The following is a 19401-nucleotide window of genomic DNA, read 5'->3' on the forward strand; positions in this document are numbered from 1 at the left end:
TGGACCTAGTGAGATCATCTCCTGATCCATCCATGTTGGTGCAAATGGCATGATTTCATTGTGTTTTTTGGCTGAGAAATAGTCCACTGTGTATATGTAGCGCATCTTGTTTATCCATTCATTCATCTCGGTGGATTTTCGGTAGTTTTGATGCCTCAGCTATCGTAAATCTTACTGCAGTGACCGTTGGGGTGCATGTGTGTATTCGAAGGATGGTTTTCTCTGGGTATTTGCCCAGGAGCGGGATGGCTGGAGATTATGGGAGCTCTATTTTTCAATTTTTAAGGACCTTCCCTACTGCTCTTCATTGTGGCTATTACCAATTTACCTTCCTCCCAACAGCATTGTTGGGTTCCCCTTTCTCCTCGTCCTCTGCTGCATTTATTCTTTGGAGAATTTTTGATGATTGGTGCCAGGGGATATAACTCGTTGTCATTTTGATTTCCATTTTTCTACTCGTTGGCGACGCTGAACATCTTTTCACGTGCTTTAAAACAAACAAAAAAACCACAACAGGGTGAGTAAAGTTAATCTCTTGAAATAGTTTTCTTGAAAGTCCGCCCTGTTTTGAGTTCTTTTTCCGTTACCTACAACAGGACATTTCTTGAGAGCAGGGATCATTTAGTGCCCCGCAGGCCTTGTGAATATTAAGTGACCATGAGCAGCGTTTTAAGGTTGTTGTTATGAGAAGCGGCCACAAGGCAGCAGCGCTTCTTCATGCCCCACTCCGGTAACTCGGGCATCCACAGGCTTAGAGAAAGCCGTATTCCTGGGTTCTAAATTACATGGAAAATGCCCGAAGAAAACCCCAAGCGCCTGTGTCTGGATACTTCCCACCCCCCTCACCCTGCAGACTGATCCCCAACCCCTACAGTCGTGCTATGCTGATGGTGCCGTGGTTCGTAGGTGGGGCGTCTCTAAGGAAGGAGGCTGGAGGTGGGAACCCCACCAGCAGGAGCCGTGGAGATCTGGTGTCTTTTCACAGCTCTTTCCTCTCAGCAGGTCCACCATCCTTTGGGTGCACTAGGCTTGCTTCAGCAGTAGGAGGACCCGTCTGGATCCGGGGATTGTAGTCCCATGCAGAGGGGACTAGGCACCACAGATACAAGGGTGGGGCTCGTTTGCTGGCATATTCTCCCCAGCTCCCTCAGCCCCATGACAGCCCAGCCGTGGATCCCAAGCCTGCCCAGGCTCCAAGAATGTGACACCAGTCCTGGTCACCGAGGCCTCAGGGCAACAATATAGTCTGCATTTTTTTCCTCTTTTTTAAATTTATTTTTTATTTTCTATTAGAGTATGGTTGATTTACAATGCTGTGTTTGAGTTTTACAGCAGCTTGATTCAGTTATACATACACAAGAACCTATTCTCTTTTGGATTATTTTCCCACATAGGTTATTACTGAGTGTTGAGTAGAAGTCCCTGTGCTCTCTAGTAGGTGCTCATTGATTATCTATTTTATAATTATATATATATACATATATATTAGTGTGTATGTATTAATCCCAACCTCCTAATTTCTGTCTCCCCCCTCTGCAACTTCCCCCTTTGGTAACTCTAAATTACTTATCTTAGGCTGTGAGTCTGTTTTTGTTTTGTCAATTAGTTCATCTGTATCCTTTTTTAGATTCCACCTGTAAGTGATATCATATATTTGTCTTACTCTGACTTACTGGACTTAGTTAGATCATCTCCTGATCCATCCATGTTGCTGCAAATGGCATGATTTTGTTCTATTTTCTGGCTAATAGTCCACTGTGTACACATATGGCGTTTTCTTTATCCATTCATTCAACTCGATGGACATTTCGGTAGTTTCGATGCCTCGGCTATTGTAAATCTTACCTCAACGACTGTTGGGGTCCATGTGTGTATTCGAAGGATGGTTTTCTACAGACATTTGCCCAGGAGTGTCATTGCTGGACCTTATGGGAGCTGTGTTTTTCAATATTTAAGGACCTTCCCTACTGCTGTCCATTGTGCTGTTACCAATTTACCTTTCCACTAACAGGGGTTCCTTGTTCTCCAGACACTGTCCCGTATTTATTGTATGTAGACTTTTTGGGGTTTTTTGACCAGGCTGATTGTCCTTCGTACTGCTGTGAGGTGATAACTTGTAGTTTTGATTTGTATTTGTGTCATAATTATATATGTTGAACTCTTTCCTTGTGCCTTTTGGCCATATATATATATTTTTTGGAGAAATGTTGTTTTAGGTCTTTTTTTCCATTTTTTTGATTGGGTTGTCTTATTGTTGAGTTGTACATGCTGTTTGTATATCTCTGAAATTTAGCCCTTGTAGGTTACATCATTTTGAAATATTTTCTCCTAGTCCTTAGTTGTCTTTTTGTTCATGGTTTCCTTCGATGTGCAAAAGCTTTATGTTTGATTGGGTCCATTGGTAGGTTTGCTTTTATTTCTGTTGCCTTGAGTCTGACCTAAGAAAATGGTATGATTTATGTCACAGAATGTTTTGCCTATGTTCTCTTCTGGGGTTTTATCGTTTCATATCTTGTATTTAAGACTTTAATCCCTTTTGAGCTTATTTTTGTGTATGGTGTGAGGGTGTGTCCTAACTTTATTTGCAGCTGTTCAGCTTCCAACACTACTTGCTGAAAAGACTGTCTTTTCTCCATTGTATATTCTTGCTTTCTTTGTTGAAGATTAATTGACTGTAGGTGTGTAGGTTTATTTCTGGCCTCTCTATTCTGTTCCATTGATCCATATGTCTGTTTTTGTGACCATGACACTGTTTTCTTTACTGTAGCTTAGTAGTATTTTAAGTCTGGGAGGGTTATGTCTCCTGCTGTGTTCTTTTTCCTCAGGATTGCTTTGGCAATTCTGGGTCTTTTTTGGTTCCATATAAAGGATTATTTGTTCTGGTCTGTGAAAAATGCCATGCATAATTTGATAAGGATCTCATTAAATCTGTAGATTGCTCTGCGTAGTGTGGCCATTTTAGCAACATTATTCTAGAACTTTTTTTTTTTTAATATTTGGTTGCGCCAGCTCTTAGTTGAGGCAGGCAGGCTCCTTAGTTGCGGCACGTGGGCTCCTTAGTTAAGGCTCACGTGCTCCTTGGTTGCGGCATGCATGTGGGATCTAGTTCCCTGACCAGGGATAGAACCCAGGCCCCATGCATTGGGAGTGTGGAGTCTTATCCACTATGCCACCAGGGAAGTCCCTAGGACCTTTATTTTTCACATTAATTTTCAGGTCAATTTGACAAGTTCCACTGGGGGGTGGGAAATCCCTTTAACTTTTACTAGAATTGCACTGACTCTGTAATATAATTTGGGAACAATCAATATTTTTTTCAACTGTGACTTCTGATTTAGGAACAGGCTTTTTCTCATCATTCACTTACGTCTTCTTTTATATTCTGCAACTAATCTTTCTCCACGAAATCCTGGCAGATCTTTGATTACCTTTATGTCTATGAACCTTATTGTTTTGTTCCTATTGTAAATAGTGTCGTTCATTTTCCAATTTCTACCATTGCTGGTTTTCGTTGCAAAAGAAAGCTAATGGTTTTTGTGTTGGTCTTTTATCTGGCAACCTTGATGAATTCTTATTCTCATATTTGTCTATATATTTGCTTTACTTTTCTATGTAACTCTCATGGCACCTGCAGATCCTAGGAATTTTTTTCTAGCACAGTGGAAGTGCAAATGAGAGTGGGCATGTTTGTCTAATTCTTATATTTAATGTAAATACTTCTAGAAACTGCTTCTAGAAAATGTCTCTAGAGAATGCCTTTCAAGAAGAGGGAACAGTAAAGGCCCATAGTTCTGCTTGCCAGTAAGGTACCTTGGAGTTTTTTTGGCCCTTTGATTTCATAGGTGGAGCCATTCCAGGTCATTTCATGGATGAGGTAACACTTTGTTACTCCTTCCTCCCTGCTTACACTGACCTGTGGCACGACCCTCCCTACCAGGGTGTCAGCAGATCCCCAGACCTCAGCCCCTGCCTTTAAGGCCTGGATCCTGTTCAGATGACTTCTGAGGCCTACTTGTGTTCCTGCTCTCAGTTCAAATTTCCTTTTTGTTTCTGGCACCTGGGAATTTTCCTCACTTATTTTTGAGTTTGGCTCAGTGCCCAAGAATTGTGTGGTTATTGATTTATTTAGACTTTTTTCCACTTGAATTTTTCCATGAATCTTTAACAAAGTCTAAAGTTAAACTATACCTTGATTTCCTTCCCAAACAGTACAAGGACTTTCAGACACTTTCACTCACCCCTCTTGTTTTAAATAGCTTTTATGTCCAATTCATTTTTTTAAAGGTTAACATATATATATATATATATTTTTTTTTTTGGCTGCGTTGGGTCTTCGATGCTGTGCGTGGGGTTGCGGTGAGTGGGGGGCTACTCTTCTCTGCAGTGTGAGGGCCGGGCTTTTCATTGCCGTGGCTTTTATTGTTGCAGAGCACGGGCTCTAGGCACGTGGGCTCAACAGTTGTGGCACACGGGCATAGTTGCTCTGTGGCTTGTGGAATCTTCCCAGACCAGGGTTCGAACCCGTGTCCCCTGAATTGGGAGGTGGATTCTTAACCACTGAGCCATCAGGGAAGTTCCCAATTCTTTTTAAACTGATAAATTGGATGCTATTGTTATTTTATACAACAGTGTCTGTATTGACCTGCATGCTTGCTATTTTATTTGTTCACCTTTATTGCATCCCAGCTGTCTTCTGGGGGCGTGTATTATCAGTGACACTGTTTAGCACTGTCGGCTCATGGTAATAAAAAGCAGGCCACCTTTAGTAAGTTCTGTTGTTGTTTTTAAATTCTCTGCAAGTGATCACTCCCTTATGGTCTGCACCCAGGGTGGATGAATACCATTGTCCCCATTGGTATGCTGTTGAGCTGACCTATATTTTGAATCTGACAATCCAACATCTGCCATTCCAGGGGAAGGGTGCTGAAATCTTAGTTCTTCTTCCTGCTGACTCTTCACTCACAGTGGCCTGTTTTCCGGTCAGTTTATAAATCTCGGGTTGCAAGCTCACTGCTCGATTATCTCTGGTGGTCTTGCAGGTAACCCAATTCAGACCTGCAATGGAAGCTTTCCCCGGAGTTTGCTTCTGCTGCTTCTGCTACTGGCAGCCAGGGGGTGCTCCCCCCACCCCACCATGAGCCCTTTCAACCAGGAGCTGAGGCTCTATTTCCACAGTTCAGTATCCCTACAACAGCGTTACCGCCGCAGGCATCTGGCCACTGAGCAGCCTGTCTACTTGGTTGCCTGCCGGCCAGGCCAGCTCCCCACCATTCTGGCTCCTGTAGCTGTGGCTCCACTATCTCAGCTCCCGGAACACCCAGTCAGTCATGATACAGGAAGCAGAAATTATCCAACCATTATTTTACTATATTTTATCCATAATGATGTGAGTTGGGGCAGGAGAGAGGAAATCAGTGTTCCAAGTCGACTGAGGTGTCTCCTCACACTTTGCAAATAAGGGCTCCTGACAGCTCGCATTTCTATCCAGCCCAGCTCACCCTCAGTGGGCTGGTGTGCAGATTCCAACCTCAGAATGTGGCTTCTCGTGGCTGATTCTCAGGTTCCCCAAGTAGCTTAGCACCTGGGGAGGGAGTCCTAAGTCCCCCGGGTGTGTAACTGGTGTCTTCATCCCATGGACAGGCCGTCCAGGGCACCGGCCTGGCCTTCATCGTCTACACAGAGGCCATTAAAAACATGGAGGCGTCCCAGCTGTGGGCGGTGCTGTACTTCTTCATGCTGCTAATGCTGGGCGTTGGAAGCATGCTGGGGAACACCGCCGCCATCCTCACCCCTCTGACCGACAGCAAGGTCATCTCCAGCTACCTGCCCAAGGAGGCAATCTCAGGTGAGCGGGCCAGCGAAGGCGGCGGGGCTTGGGGAGGTGAGCAGAGGGAGGAGTCTCCTCAGGGGCCGCGGGCTCAGCGAGAGGCCGCAGCAGCCTCACGGGGGTCCTGCCATGGCTCTCTCCTCTCGGGCAATCTGGGACCTGGTACACGTGATTCACCCCATGCATCTGGTTCTCCACATCACAGGGGAGTGAAGTGGTCACCCCAACCTTGGCAAAGGCCAAACTCCCCAACATGGCCCTCAAAGCTCTCCAAGCTAGCAGAGAACCTGCTTTTGTCTTTGTGTTGACTGAAGCATAACGACAACACATACATTTCTCGCACCAGAGAGCCCCTCCCTGCTCCTGCCCCATCAGTACGCCCCCATCCCCATCCTCTTTCCCGTCCGTGTAATAATCCAGCCTAAGACCATACACCACAAGTCATCTACCCATTCTGCAGTTGGTGGACCTTTGCCTTGTGAGGGCAAGAACCTATTTATCCAAGCCTGCCTCTCCGCTTCACTCCACCACCCATGTGCTCCAGTGCAACCCGGCAGTGTTGGGAGAACCATGACTCCTCACCCCAACATCCGAACCCCTCGTCCCAGCCCACATCAAACCCAGCTCCCACGAAGAGCCCTCTAGCGCTTAGCCTCCCTGCCCTCAGGAGCCAGCATTATGTGAGCCTCCCCTCCGGCACAGAGCCTGTTCTCCTTGTGTCCGCCTCAGGCCAGCGGTGGGGCTCACTGGCTGGTGGTATAGGCTGTGGCCATGGAAAGGGCAGGTGGGAGCTTTAGAGTCTAATACTTTGTGGGGTGCCCAAGGGAGGCAGCAGAGACTGGGGCCAGAGCTTCGGTTCTGGAGACAGAAGGGCCTGTGTCTGAACTCCAACTCGCTTTCTTTCTGTGCTGTGGGATGTTGGGAAAGTTACCCGACATCTCTGAGCCTTGGATTCCCCCTCTGTAGAAGGGGGCTCCTGATAACCTGCCCCAGAGGCTAAAGGCTCCACTGCATGGCAAGTGCCTGGGGCGTAGTGGCAGCTGGGTAAGCATTCGTTTCTTCTCTTCCCCTCCCTACTCCTTTGTTCTGGTCAGAAGTGAATCCTCTCTAGGGAGTCCTGTGAGGGATGCCCTGCAGCTCAAATCTCCTCCCCTGATTCACTTCCCATGAGCTCAGTGGCTGAGTTGCTGGGATAAACAGTCACCAGACCCATAGATTGGGTGAGATTCCCCTAGACAGCAATGCCTACAAGTTTCTCTTTTCCACTGAGTTTGATTCCCCGCTACTGGACGGCTCCATGAATTAACAGCAGGAAGTCCTGCTGACACTCCTTGCAACACCTTTGCCCCACGCTGCCCAGCACACACACGTACAGAGAGGCCAATCCACGACGGTTCTCCCAGCCCATGCGGATGAACCGAGTGGCCAGCGCCTCCTCAGGGTCCATGGCTCTTGGGCCCCATAGAAAGGTGGGTGCGCAGGCCGGGGTCTCAGGCAGGTGAGCAGGCGGTCTTGTGCTCCTAGGTCTGGTGTGCTTCGTCAGCTGTGCCATCGGCTTGGTGTTCACCATGGAGGCCGGCAACTACTGGTTCGACATCTTCAACGACTATGCCGCCACACTGCCCCTGCTGCTCATTGTCCTGGTGGAGGCGGCCGCCGTGTGCTACCTGTACGGACTGAGGAGGTAGGAGGCCTGCCCTGCCAGCTGCCCAGGAAACCCACCCGTGAAGGCCATGCCTCACAACACTTTCTGCCACATATAGTTTCGAGAGTCCCAGGTGTTCACATTATGCACGTGGGTCTTTGTGGTCTACAGCCCAGGGTCCTGCTAGGTCAGTGGCAGCAGGGGGGCAGGTGGTGATGGACACGCTGCAGGGTCCAGGAGAGGCAGGGGCTGTGGTTCCTGCTGTGACAGTCTCACCCGGCCCCCTCCCCTACCCCATGGCTGCCTCTTCCGCCGTGGGGAGCAGTTTCAAAGGCCCTGGACTGGAGGTAAGACACCAATCCGGATGCCGGGCCTGGGTCGGCCACTACCTGGGTGCCCTCAGGCAAGTCACATCACAGCCCTGGACCTCGGTCCCCTCCCCTGGGAAACGGAGAGGTGGCTGGGTCAGCATTTCCCAAAGTGCTGAGATACTTTCCATACTCATTTGTGTGTGTGTGTGTGTGGCAGAAAAATATGATTAGCCTATCCAAGCCATGGTAAAATGGATATTGTCATGCTATTGCTAAATTCAGGTAAAAGAGTCTAAAAAAAAGAGCCCACAGACGATGGGAATCACAATGGTGGGCTGCAGGCAGCTACACTTGGGAAGCACCACCCCATGCCAGCTCCAGCGGGTCAGGGCCAAGGTGCTTCTGGTTCCTTCAGGTTTGGTCCTCCCTCCCTCTGCCCCAGAAAACCTGCTCTGGTTTCAGGGGACAAAAGCGATTCCCCTCTGGGGGCATTTCCAGGGGGAAGGAGAGTTGCTGACAGCAGGGTGGGAGAGGTGGAGCGGGGCTGCCTGGTGTTGAGGACTGGCTTCACAGGCGTCCCGCCAGGCCCTCTGGTGTACAGCAGCAGCCTCCAGCTGAAGGCCAGCACCAGGAGGATGGCCTCTGCTGTCCACTCACCTATGGGTGGTTGCTTTGCCCCCTCTGTGGCGGCCTCAGCCCTTCTCCCCTCCCTGCCCCCAGGACCCCCAGAAGGAATCAGACGACCCAGTGGTCGTGTTCAGACATCAGTGGCGCCCAGCACAGAATCTTCCTGAGCAGACGAGGAGGTGTGGCCTGGACTGCCTGGCGCCAACAGCATGGATAATCCAAGCTTTCTCTCCCCACCTCCAAACAGATTCGAAAGCGACCTTAAGGCTATGACTGGACACGCTCTGAACTGGTACTGGAAGGCCATGTGGGGCGGTGTGAGCCCGCTGCTCATCATCAGCCTCTTCGTCTTCTACCTGAGTGACTACATCATCACGGGGACCCTGCAGTACCAAGCCTGGGACGCCTCCCAGGTATCTGCCATCTAAGGCCCCAGGCTCACTCATGAGCACGGGCCTCTAGTTTTCTGAAACCAAGGAACTCTCTCCAGGGTGGGGGTAGGTTATTTGTCACAACATGGAAACATCACCCAGGTATGTAAAAATACTCAGCCCAGGACAGCGGAGCTGGGCTGTGAGTTTTTCAACATGGGCTGCAGTGAAGAGAGTGAGATTCCGTCCAGAACTTCCTGGTGGCCTCTATCCACTGAGGCCACTCAGGAAAAAGGCCAAGCAAGGCTGGAGGGCATGGCCCCTGAGGAGCTGGGTGGGGCAGGGACTGGCGTTTACACTGGAGTTGCTAGGACAGAATGGGGGACTGAGGGGGGCACTCAGGAGGCTGGGCTGCATCTGCTCACCCAGCAGAGGGCAGCACATCAGTGTTTTAACAACCTGGACAGCCGTATCACTGCACCGGGCCTGAGGATCAGCCTTGGCTGTCCTTGCACAGACACACTCTCATAAAAAAGATTTACTTTTTAAGGAAATTAATACAACTGACCAATTTGGATTTCTTTCCCTGTGGGTAGAAGATGCTGCCCCTTAGCATATGGTGTGTGTGGAGTGTGCAGACAGGGTGCACAGGGCCCGTGCTCCAGTCCACGCTGCACCAAGGCTGGGAAGGTGCCCCCATGTCTGGTTCTGGCAGTGGTGCCGAGCAGGGCTTCCCACCCCGCAGTGGAGGAGCAGGGTGTTTCGTCCATGCACCCTGATACTTTTGGAAAATGCAATTAACAGTGAATTCCTTTAAAAAAAAAAGGGAGAGCAATACAAGCACCAAATATGTATCGGATTCAGCAGACACAGGATTATGCTGTCAAACTGCTAAAATCATTTATGTTTCCTCCCAATTCCTGTACTCATACACAGAACACAAAGAGTAACAGACGAGCAACAGAAGTCTGTGGGCTGGTTCCCACGGCCACACTCCGTGTGGCATTTTGGTTTACAAACCGTACGTGCTTTGGTTGACAGCAAGTACCTGCTCCCTGAACTTAGCTGTTCTCTGGTTCCTTTGTGGAAAGGTAGCGTAGCATTTATTGGCTTTTGGGCCTCAACTGGTTTCTCATCAGTTTTGCATCTAGGGAAACATCCATCATTCTTCCAGCTAAGTCCTGAGGTCCATCAACACTTCTCCTGAGATGAGAGTTGTGCTGCTGGACACAGACACTAATAACCACATATGGCTATTGAAATTTAACTCATTAAAGTTAAACAAAATTTAAAATTCATTTCTTGAGCATCACTGGCCACATTCCCAGTGCTCAATGGCCACCTGTGCCTGGTGGCTGCTGTATTGGACAGCACTGGGCAAGGGTAGCCCCTACATTTAGGTGCCCTGCTGCTGCCTTGAACATAAGCCTTGGATTATTCTCATGGTTGCTCTTTCCAGGTATCTCCAAACAGTATACACAGGGGGAGTTAGTGTGCCCAGCAGAGCCACTAGTGACCTGCACACAGAGCTGGGGCGGCCCCGGGTGTAAGGATGCCCTCTTCCTCCCGCTGGAGGGCCTGAGGCCCAGAGGGGTGGTGCCCTCAGAAGGCTCCGCACGGGAGGTTCTTTCTTCTGACACTCAGGTTCCTTCTTCAGGGCCAGCTTGTGACCAAGGACTACCCCCCGTATGCACTGGCCATCATTGGGCTGCTCGTGGCCTCCTCTACCCTGTGCATCCCCCTGGGGGCCCTGGGGACTTTCATCGTGCGCCACCTCAAGTGGGGAGACACAGCCTCCGTGGCCTGAGAGCTGGGCTTCCTCGAGACTGCCGTCAGCCACTCACTATCTTACAGCCACTTACGTACAGATGGCGCCGCCCCGGCTGCTTTTGGAAATATTGACTCCGGAAGCACTGAGCCCATCGTCTTCTTGAGTCTAGAAAGGATCAGGAAGGTGAAAAGAAAGACGACTCCCTCAGGACACATACCCCCACCCCCAGAGTCACACACGGTGCTTCCTCCCTGTCACCAGAGGCAGAATTCTCATGGTCAGTCTTGAAGACAACTGCTTGACTCTAGCAAAGTCCTAGAAGTAGGGCACACCGGGAGCTGAAATTTGACTACAGTTTTTATGGGATAAAAGTTAAGGAATTTTTTTTTTTCTGAAGAGATCCCAAAATACTAGCGGGCATTCATTTTTAGAGAATTTTGAAAAGGAGTTTTTTAACTAAGATGACTAATCTGAATGTCATCAATGCAAAATTAATTAGTTCTTTTTTCAGTCACAGTGAACCTGCAATCACTGTGTTCTCCTTCGCTAATAGGACTGACTGGCCATAAAGAAAGAAGGCCTTTGTTTGGAGCTCACAAAAAGAGTCGCTTTTCCCTAATCTGAGGCCTCTCAGTGGGTCCAAGACCAGTCCTCTCTACGAACACCCCCAAACCACCTTCGGCCCTGGTGCCTCACGGCACTGAAGAGCTGCCAGAGCCTCTATGAGGATGAAACTGAAGCTAACTTTCCCATAGACCTAAGGTAATATTTGGACATGATGACCAACTCTTTATAGGAAAGACCATAACTTAGTTTTAAATTATTTATCTGTACATAAGTTTTCTAAAATGTGTAGAAAGATGGCTCTCAAACAGAACACCCAGTAAGTAAAGACACCATATTTATGATACAGCGTTAGTCCACCTTGTGAACGTCTCCTGTCTTTTAACTGCAATAAGTAGGCCAAGGTTATCCCGGAAGTGAGGAGGTCCCTTACTGCTCTAACATTCCTGAATTCCATGTTCTCAGTGAAGCACACAAAGTTTCTTTGAGTAGATTTGTACAGACATCTCTAAAGACACTTAAACATTCACCTGGGACATCAGCTAGAGATGGCTTTTCTTTTAAAACTTCGTTTTCATGCCATAAACTTCCCTATAACAAGAAATAGGCATTAGAAAGGTCTTAGGCAGTCTTGAACTTCCAGCTTCACCTGATGCCCATAAAAAGACCACTTGGTGGTGTTAGGTAAGCTAGACAGCCACATGTAAGTCAGAAGTTAGAACACACCCTCACCCCATATACAAAAATAAACTCAAAATGGCTTAAAAACTTAAATATAAGACACGACACCATAAGACTCCTAGAAGAGAACATAGGTAAAGCATTCTCTGACATAAATCGTACCAATGTTTTCTTAGGTCACTCTCCCGAGGGAACAGAGATAAAAGCAAAAATAAACAAGCTGTTACACAGCAAAAGAAACCATAAACACAACAAAAAGACAACCTATGGACTGGAAGAAAATATTTGCAAATGATGTTACCAACAAGGGCTTAATTTCCAAAGTATACAAACAGCTCATACAAGTCAACAACAAAAAATAAACAACCCAATACAAAAATGGGCAGAAGACCTAAATAGACATTTCTGCAAAGAAGACATACAGATGGCCAACGTGCACATGAAAAGATGCTCAACATCACTAATTATTAGAGAAATGCAAATCAAAACTACAAATCAAAATGTCACACACCAGTCAGAATGACCATCGTTTAAAAGTCTACAAATAGGGCTTCCCTGGTGGTGCAGTGGTTAAGAATCCACCTGCCAATGCAGGGGACATGGGTTTGAGCCCTGGTCGGGGAAAGTCCCACATGCTATGGAGCAACTAAGCCTGTGTGCCACAACTGCTGGGCCTGCACGCCCAGAGCCCGTGCTCTGCAACAAGAGAAGCCACCGCAATGAGAAGTCTGCACACCGCAACAAAGGGTAGCCCCTGCTAAAAAAAAAAAAAAAAAAAAAAGTCTACAAATAACAAATGCTGGAGAAGGTGTGGAGAAAGCAGAACCATCTTACACTGTTGGTGGGAATGTAAACTGGCGCAGCTACTATGGAAAACAGTATGGAGGTTCCTCAAAAAACTAAAAATAGAGTTGCCATATGATCCAGCAATCCCACTCCTGGGCATGTATCCAGACAAAACTATAATTCAGAAAAATACAGGCACCCCTATGTTTATAGCAGCACTATTTACAATAGCCAAGACATGGAAACAATCTAAATGTCCATCAACAGATGAATGGATAAAGATGTGGTACATATATGCAATGGAGTATTACTGAGCCATAAAAAAGAACGAAATCATGCCATTTGCAGCAACATGGATGGACCTAGAGATGATCATACTAAGTACCTCAGAAAGAGAAAGACAAATACCATATGATCTCACTTATATGTGGAATCTAAAATATGATACAAATGAACTTATCTATGAAACAGACAGAGAACAGACGTGTGGTTGCCAAGGTGGGGGGCGGGTGGGGGAAGGATGGATTGGGAGGCTGGGATCAGCGGATGCCAACTATTATACATAGAATGGGTAAACAACAAGGTCCTACTCTAGCACAGGGAACTATATCCAGTATTCTGTGATAAACCATAATAGAGAAGAAAAAAAAAATCACTTGGCTTTAAAATGCATGAACCAGCATTTACTTACCACAACTAGTCCTCTGATTTCTCATCAGAGGGTTCTTCGGTGTCACAAAACCTCAGCTAACAAGGCTTGGAGAGTGAGCACACTCGACAGCAAATACACAGCACAGAGTCTGTTCCTGAATCCTTACAGGTCACAGTCTCCGAGCCCCCAGCCCTGGTCACTGTCTTACAACAGGGGCTGCCCCTCGGGGGTTGGTCATCACCTGGGTATTTCAGCCCTGAATGCTAGGTATCCTCAGGAGCGTAGACACAAATGTTCTAGAGCAGCTCTTTATTCACAGTTGCTGTACTTCGGTGGTCCTCCACCTCAGTGTCCATTCAAACCACCCGGGAGCATTTAAAACTCCTGGTGTCCAGGCCACGCCCTGGAACCTGCCAAATCTGAGAACCGGGGCCCTATTTAAGAGAGAAGGAAAATGTGTCATACATTTAGGCACACTTACGTCGAAAGTGACCTTTAAAAGTTTGAAAGCACTTTTGAGCATTTCTAACTGTATGGAAAAGTTACTTCTCCAGAATAATTTTTGCTCACAGAAGTCAAATAGATGAAGTCCCATTATTATAGACTAATGTGCTCCAGATAAAAATGTCTCCAGCTTGGGTTCAGTTTTATTCTGCTTTCTGAGAACTGCATGAAGAGCAGAACATTTCATAGTAATCCTCTTGAACCACTAAGTCCTGTTTCAAAAAGTTCTTTGACTATTTTCTAGGGACTGCACAAAAGCAGTCATCTTAACATTTGTCCACCCTCTTCCAATAAGCTGGAGAGAAAAAGGCACGTTCCATCCCTGTGCCCTTAGCAGTACAATGACATTAGAGCCAGACACGGACTCCAGAAAGCTTTCTGATTATACTAAAAACACACCTACCCTTCACTTAGTTCTAAAGAATCAGGTAGGGAAATATTTGGGTTTTTTTAGCAATAGTCATAAATAAAACACTAAACAAATATATCTCTAGGTCTTTTTGGTCACTTATGAGATGTAGTTTTCCTTTGAGACCTCTCAACACAAGATTTTCCCTCCTTATGTAAACATACTAGCTAATTTTGAAAAAAAGGAAAATAAAGGAGAATCTATCTGGTCTCTTTTCTACTGCCTTCTCTATGTTTGCTTCCTCACATGCAGTGAAACCGCACCAATGCAGTGTATGAAGGCCATCACATGAGAAGAGGATCACATGATAACAGGAAGGGTAGCATCCAAAAGAGAAATTAGGGGAAAAAATTCTAATTTTCTGGATTTAAACAGAATGTGAGCTCTTCCGAATTGCTGCAGAATCTTTCCAACCCTTTTGAGAGGTGCCCTGGGCAGTCTGCCCACCTCAGGACCCCTTGTTGGCTGAGGCCATGAGAACCCACACAATAGGTTTGGGTGTGACCTCAAAACTGTCCAGGGGTGGAAAGAGCATGTAAACTATTGTGTTAGATTTCTCTATAAGTTATTTTACATAGAAAAATTAATTTATGGCTGTTCCACTTTACAGATAGAAAAGCTGGGGAAGAGAATTAATTCACCCAACCATTTTCTACTTAACATCCAGTCAGAGGAAGAAAAAAAACGAGTGATTTAAACAATCCTTTTGCAAGGCAAAAAGTATGTCTACAAATATGAAATTGTCAACCAGAATTTTCTGACCAGTCTCTTACATGTGAATCATGTGTCCTTTCATATTGCCCACCTGCATAGGATCAGCCTTTATGGAGTATATTACAATCCAGTCCCTGTGTAGGCTCTGGGGAAAGTTCTGGTCCCTGGACTCCATGGCTCTTAGATTCTGGAAGGGAAAAGAGACAATGATAGATAACAAATGATATAATTACAGACTGTGATCTTTTCTAAGAAGGAAATAAATGGGCCAAGTGATGGTGTGAGAGGGACAGTGCTTCAGTCAGGTGGTTGAGGAGGAGATACGTGGACTGAATTTTGAAGAATAATAAACTAGTTATTGGAATTGCTGGAAGGTCTGTCCAGGCAGAGGCAATGGCAGTGCAAAGGCCCTCAGGGGAGAAAGAGCAGAAAGGAGGCCTGTGGTTGGACTGGGGAGGGGAGCGATGGGAGATGAGCTTGGCGAAGTGGGCAGAGACCAGGTCATATAAGGCCTTGTAGGCCACAGCAAAGAGCTTCGGTTTCCTTCAAAGAGCAACAGAATCTCACCTGAGGGTTTAATGTGGGGCCCTGCGTCATCTAGTTTACACCTGAAAAGATCACTTGTAGCTGTGGAGAACAGACTGGAGAGGGTTGTAGATGGGGACCTTGGAAAATTATTCCAGGAGCTACTTTAGTAAGTCCATGGGAAAGATGATGGTGGCATGGACTTGGAAATTAATATGGAGAGGAATGGGGGGTCTGAGTTATATTTTGGCAGGGGAGAGTTGCCAAGACTTGCTTATGGACTGGATGCACAGTTGAGAGGAGAGGGATGAAATGTTTGACTTACTGGGTGGATGCTGGTGGCATTTCCTGAGATGGAGAAAACTTGGCATGGAACCAGTCTGCAGAGTATAAATCAGGCGCTCTGGGGGGAAAAAAAAAGAGCTCTGCTTGACCATACTGAGTTTGAGATGCCTGTGAATCAGGTGGGAATATCTGGTAGGCAGCAGAACATTAGAATGTGAACCTTTGGGAAAGGTCCGATCTAGAGGTATATATTTGGGAGTCACAGCATAAAGATGCTATTTTAAAACCATGGGTCTAAATGACATCACCTGGGGTAAGTGTGTACATAGAGAAGAGGGCTTAGGACCAAAGCCTACAAAAAAAATCCAATATGTGTTCAGACAGGGCCACAGGTTCTTTTCCATCTTTCTCATTGAGAGAGGGGGTCTGTGTCCCTCCCCCTGAATCTGAGTGGGCTTGTGAGTGCTCCGACCAATAGAATATGGCGGAAGGGACACCATTGGACATCATAAAAGGCCATGCAAGCTTCCACCTGGTTTGCTGGAACACTCACTCCGGCCACCGTGAGCCAACCAGGTATGAAGTCCTACGACCTTGAGGCTGCCGTGCTGCAAAGCCACATGGAGGTGCTCCAGCTCACAGAACCTGCTGGTCCACCTTCCAGCCACCTTTGTGCAGCACCAAACCAGCGTGGACCAGAGACCAGCCCCTCTGTCAGCTGAGTATCATTGAGTGTCCTCTGTCAGTGCTATCTGGAACAGAAGAGATCACCCAGCTGTGCCAGGCTCCATTCCTAACTCGCAACACTGTGAGATTACTTTCCAGAAATAGATAACTAGAACAGGGATAAAGCAGAGAGGAGACGTCAGTAGGCAATGGAGTTGTGAGTAAAGCTGGACAGAACCCAGGAGAATGTGTGCTCCCAAAAGGTCAGGAGAAGGACATCTTAAATTCTCCTAAACATGACTTACAACCTGTACTTTCTACTTCTCCTAACCTCAGAGTCTATGTTTAACCCAAAGTCTAATAGGAGCTCAATTTAGGACATAAAATGTAACATGATATTTTAACAGATGAGACTTTAGCTTCCTACAGCTAGAAAAATAAACAGGCAACAGGCATGCATCACTGAAAATGGTGAATGAAGAAAGATGAACGTCTGGGCCTTTGGCTAAAACAAACAAAAAGCAAAGACAAAGTCATGCTCAGAATAATCTGTAAAGGGAAGTGCTAAGAACAAACAGGCCATCTGACCAGTTCACGCAGGACCAGCGCATTCGTGGTAATAATTAAACATGTCACAACTCCTTTTAATTGTCTCTCCCCCTCCACCCCTGCAGTGAAATCCCATTTATTTAGCCTCTGCGTGATATCCAACACAGAGGATGAGAGCTGGACGTCAAGGAAGAGCTCCCGCCTGTAGATTTACCTGGGTTTCTCAGCAGGGGTGTGTGTCCGTTCACATGTGTTATCTTAGGGAACTGCCATATGGATGAGAATCCAAGAATTTATAGCTAAGAGACCAAGTTCAACACACAAGTGAGGTCCGAATATAAATGAGAGCCCACGTTCTCTTTAACTCCAAGGCCAGAGTGCTCGCCCTCATGCGAGCCTTATTCAAAATCCATTTCACAGAATGGTCCTATTGAGATGCTCTGTAAATAAAAAATTCCACAGACCAGAAAGTCTGGGTGCTGCTGCGTTGCACACACCCTCTAGGGGAGTCAAACCTCTGACAAGTCCGAGAATTGAGACAAGTTTTTGACTATGTTTAACCCAATGTTTCCAAACGGTTCTCACCACAGATCCCTACTGTCAAAAAACAGCTCTGAGAGCTTCCCTGGTGGTGCAGTGGTTGAGAGTCCGCCTGCCGACGCAGGGGACACGGGTTCGTGCCCCGGTCCGGGAAGATCCCACATGCCGTGGAGCAGCTGGGCCCATGAGCCATGGCCACTGAGCCTGCGCGTCCAGAGCCTGTGCTCCGCAACGGGAGAGGCCACAACAGTGAGAGGCCCGCGTACTGCAAAAACAAAAAAACAAAACAAAAAAAACAGCCCTGAGCACACAGGACTCGTGTTATTCCAAACACACTCAGGAAAATGCTTTGCCGAACAGACTGAGAAGCTGGGGGCCCAGAGCTCAGGGAAGAGCCAGGCCATCCTACAGGACACGGCTGCGTGAGGAAGAGTTCCCAGCAGTGAAAACACCCAGGCCAACGGGACAGAACAGAAAGCCGAAACCCCGCAAGTGGAGAGGAGCCTGATGTGTGACAGTGGCAGCACCGCACAGCAGAACGAAGGGAGTCGGGAAGGCTCTCTGCTGACTCTTCCTGTTACCCAGTGGGAAAAGAAAACTGGAGCCTGTGTCGGATGACAGCACACAGTCCCTCCCCAGGGGCTACACTCTCCTCCCTCCATCACTTCAAGTATGGCCACGCGACTTGCTTTGACCAATGAAATGTGAACAGAAGAGATCGTCACCTTCAAGCAGAAACTTCTCCCTTTTCTTCCTGCCAGGACAACTGGTAATGTTCCTGTGTGAAGCTGTTCCGTCACTCTGGGTCCCAGGATGCAGATGTCACGTAGCAGAGCTGCAGCAGATCCTTCAAGGATACACAGAATCAGTGAGAAATAAGTCTTCATTTTTTTAAAGCCATTGAGATTTGGGGATCATTTGTTACCACAGCATAACCTGATCTACCTGGATTGACACAGACCATTTCCTTACTTTATAGAATGGAGAAAAGACCTGAAGTGAAAAAGCAAAATTATGTGAAGAGAAGTCCCTTGGAGTTGAGCAATATTGTCTTACCCAAGCACAAGGGATGGTAGGAAATTTTTGGTAAATTCAACACCATTGAAATTATACACTTCTTTCACCAAAAGGAACCACAAGAAAATGAAAAGACAAGCCACAAACTAGAAGAAGATATATGTAGTATATATAAGCAACAAAGAATTACTCTCCAGAATATAAAGAATTTCAGAAATCTTCAAGGACAAACAATCTAACAGAAACAGGCAAAAGACCTCAAAGGCACAGCACAGGAAACACCCGATTCCCTCCAGCACCAGCTCTGAATCATGACTTTGGATTTTTCTCTCCTTACAGGCTGTGGGAACAGACTTCCAGAGAGCCCCACCTCCCAGTATTCATGCCCTGTGTAATCCCCTCCCCGAGTGAGCTGATCTAGTGGCTTGTTTCTAATGCATAGAATATGGCACAAGTGATGGGATGACACTTCTGAGATTAGGTTAAAAAAGACCGTGACTTCCATCTTGCAGGCTTTGGTGAACCAAACTGCCAAGGTGGAGAGGTCCATGTGCCAAAGAACATAGTATTTTAAAGACTTATCATAATTTATCTGTAGTAGGAAAACTTCTGACATCAGGACTCGTAGGCAAGCTGGAGGAAAAACCCCCAAACCCTTGTTTAAGCCACTTCCCCCAAAAACACCCTTCACACACCACACACACATGTGCAAGGGTCTCCTAGGCGCCGAGGTGTCTACATCAGCATTTCCCTCGGGCTCCCTGACACCTTCCTGTGCCCTGAGAGGACGTTTTCTAATAAGCACATTGTCCCACTTCTTGGTTGAGAGCCTATATCATTTTGAAAAAGAAATTACAATTTGGAGGTGAGAATACAGGGGACATCTTTTAATGAACACTATACTAAATATTCCCCTGGAATATCTGCAACTGAAAAATAATTATAAGGATAAACACA

The 19401-nt window shown here is 46.9% G+C and overlaps 1 protein-coding gene across 4 annotated transcripts in view; it reads left to right on the top strand.

Moving 5' to 3' along the window:
* SLC6A20 (solute carrier family 6 member 20) overlaps positions 1-10588 on the top strand; it is a gene marked incomplete at both ends in the record, with an annotated part of 48439 nt that extends 37851 nt beyond the window's left edge. For all 4 annotated transcript variants that reach the window (XM_079713482.1, XM_079713483.1, XM_079713484.1 and 1 more), the window contains 4 exons: positions 5641-5845; positions 7352-7511; positions 8658-8823; positions 10439-10588. In XM_079713482.1, coding sequence (XP_079569608.1) covers positions 5641-5845; positions 7352-7511; positions 8658-8823; positions 10439-10588 — 681 coding nt within the window. The remainder of the gene's footprint in view (positions 1-5640; positions 5846-7351; positions 7512-8657; positions 8824-10438) is intronic.
* Positions 10589-19401: the final 8813 nt, after the last annotated feature.

The sequence above is a fragment of the Hyperoodon ampullatus genome, assembly GCF_949752795.1.
Source record: "Hyperoodon ampullatus genome assembly, chromosome: 10".
Taxonomy (NCBI): domain Eukaryota; kingdom Metazoa; phylum Chordata; class Mammalia; order Artiodactyla; family Ziphiidae; genus Hyperoodon; species Hyperoodon ampullatus.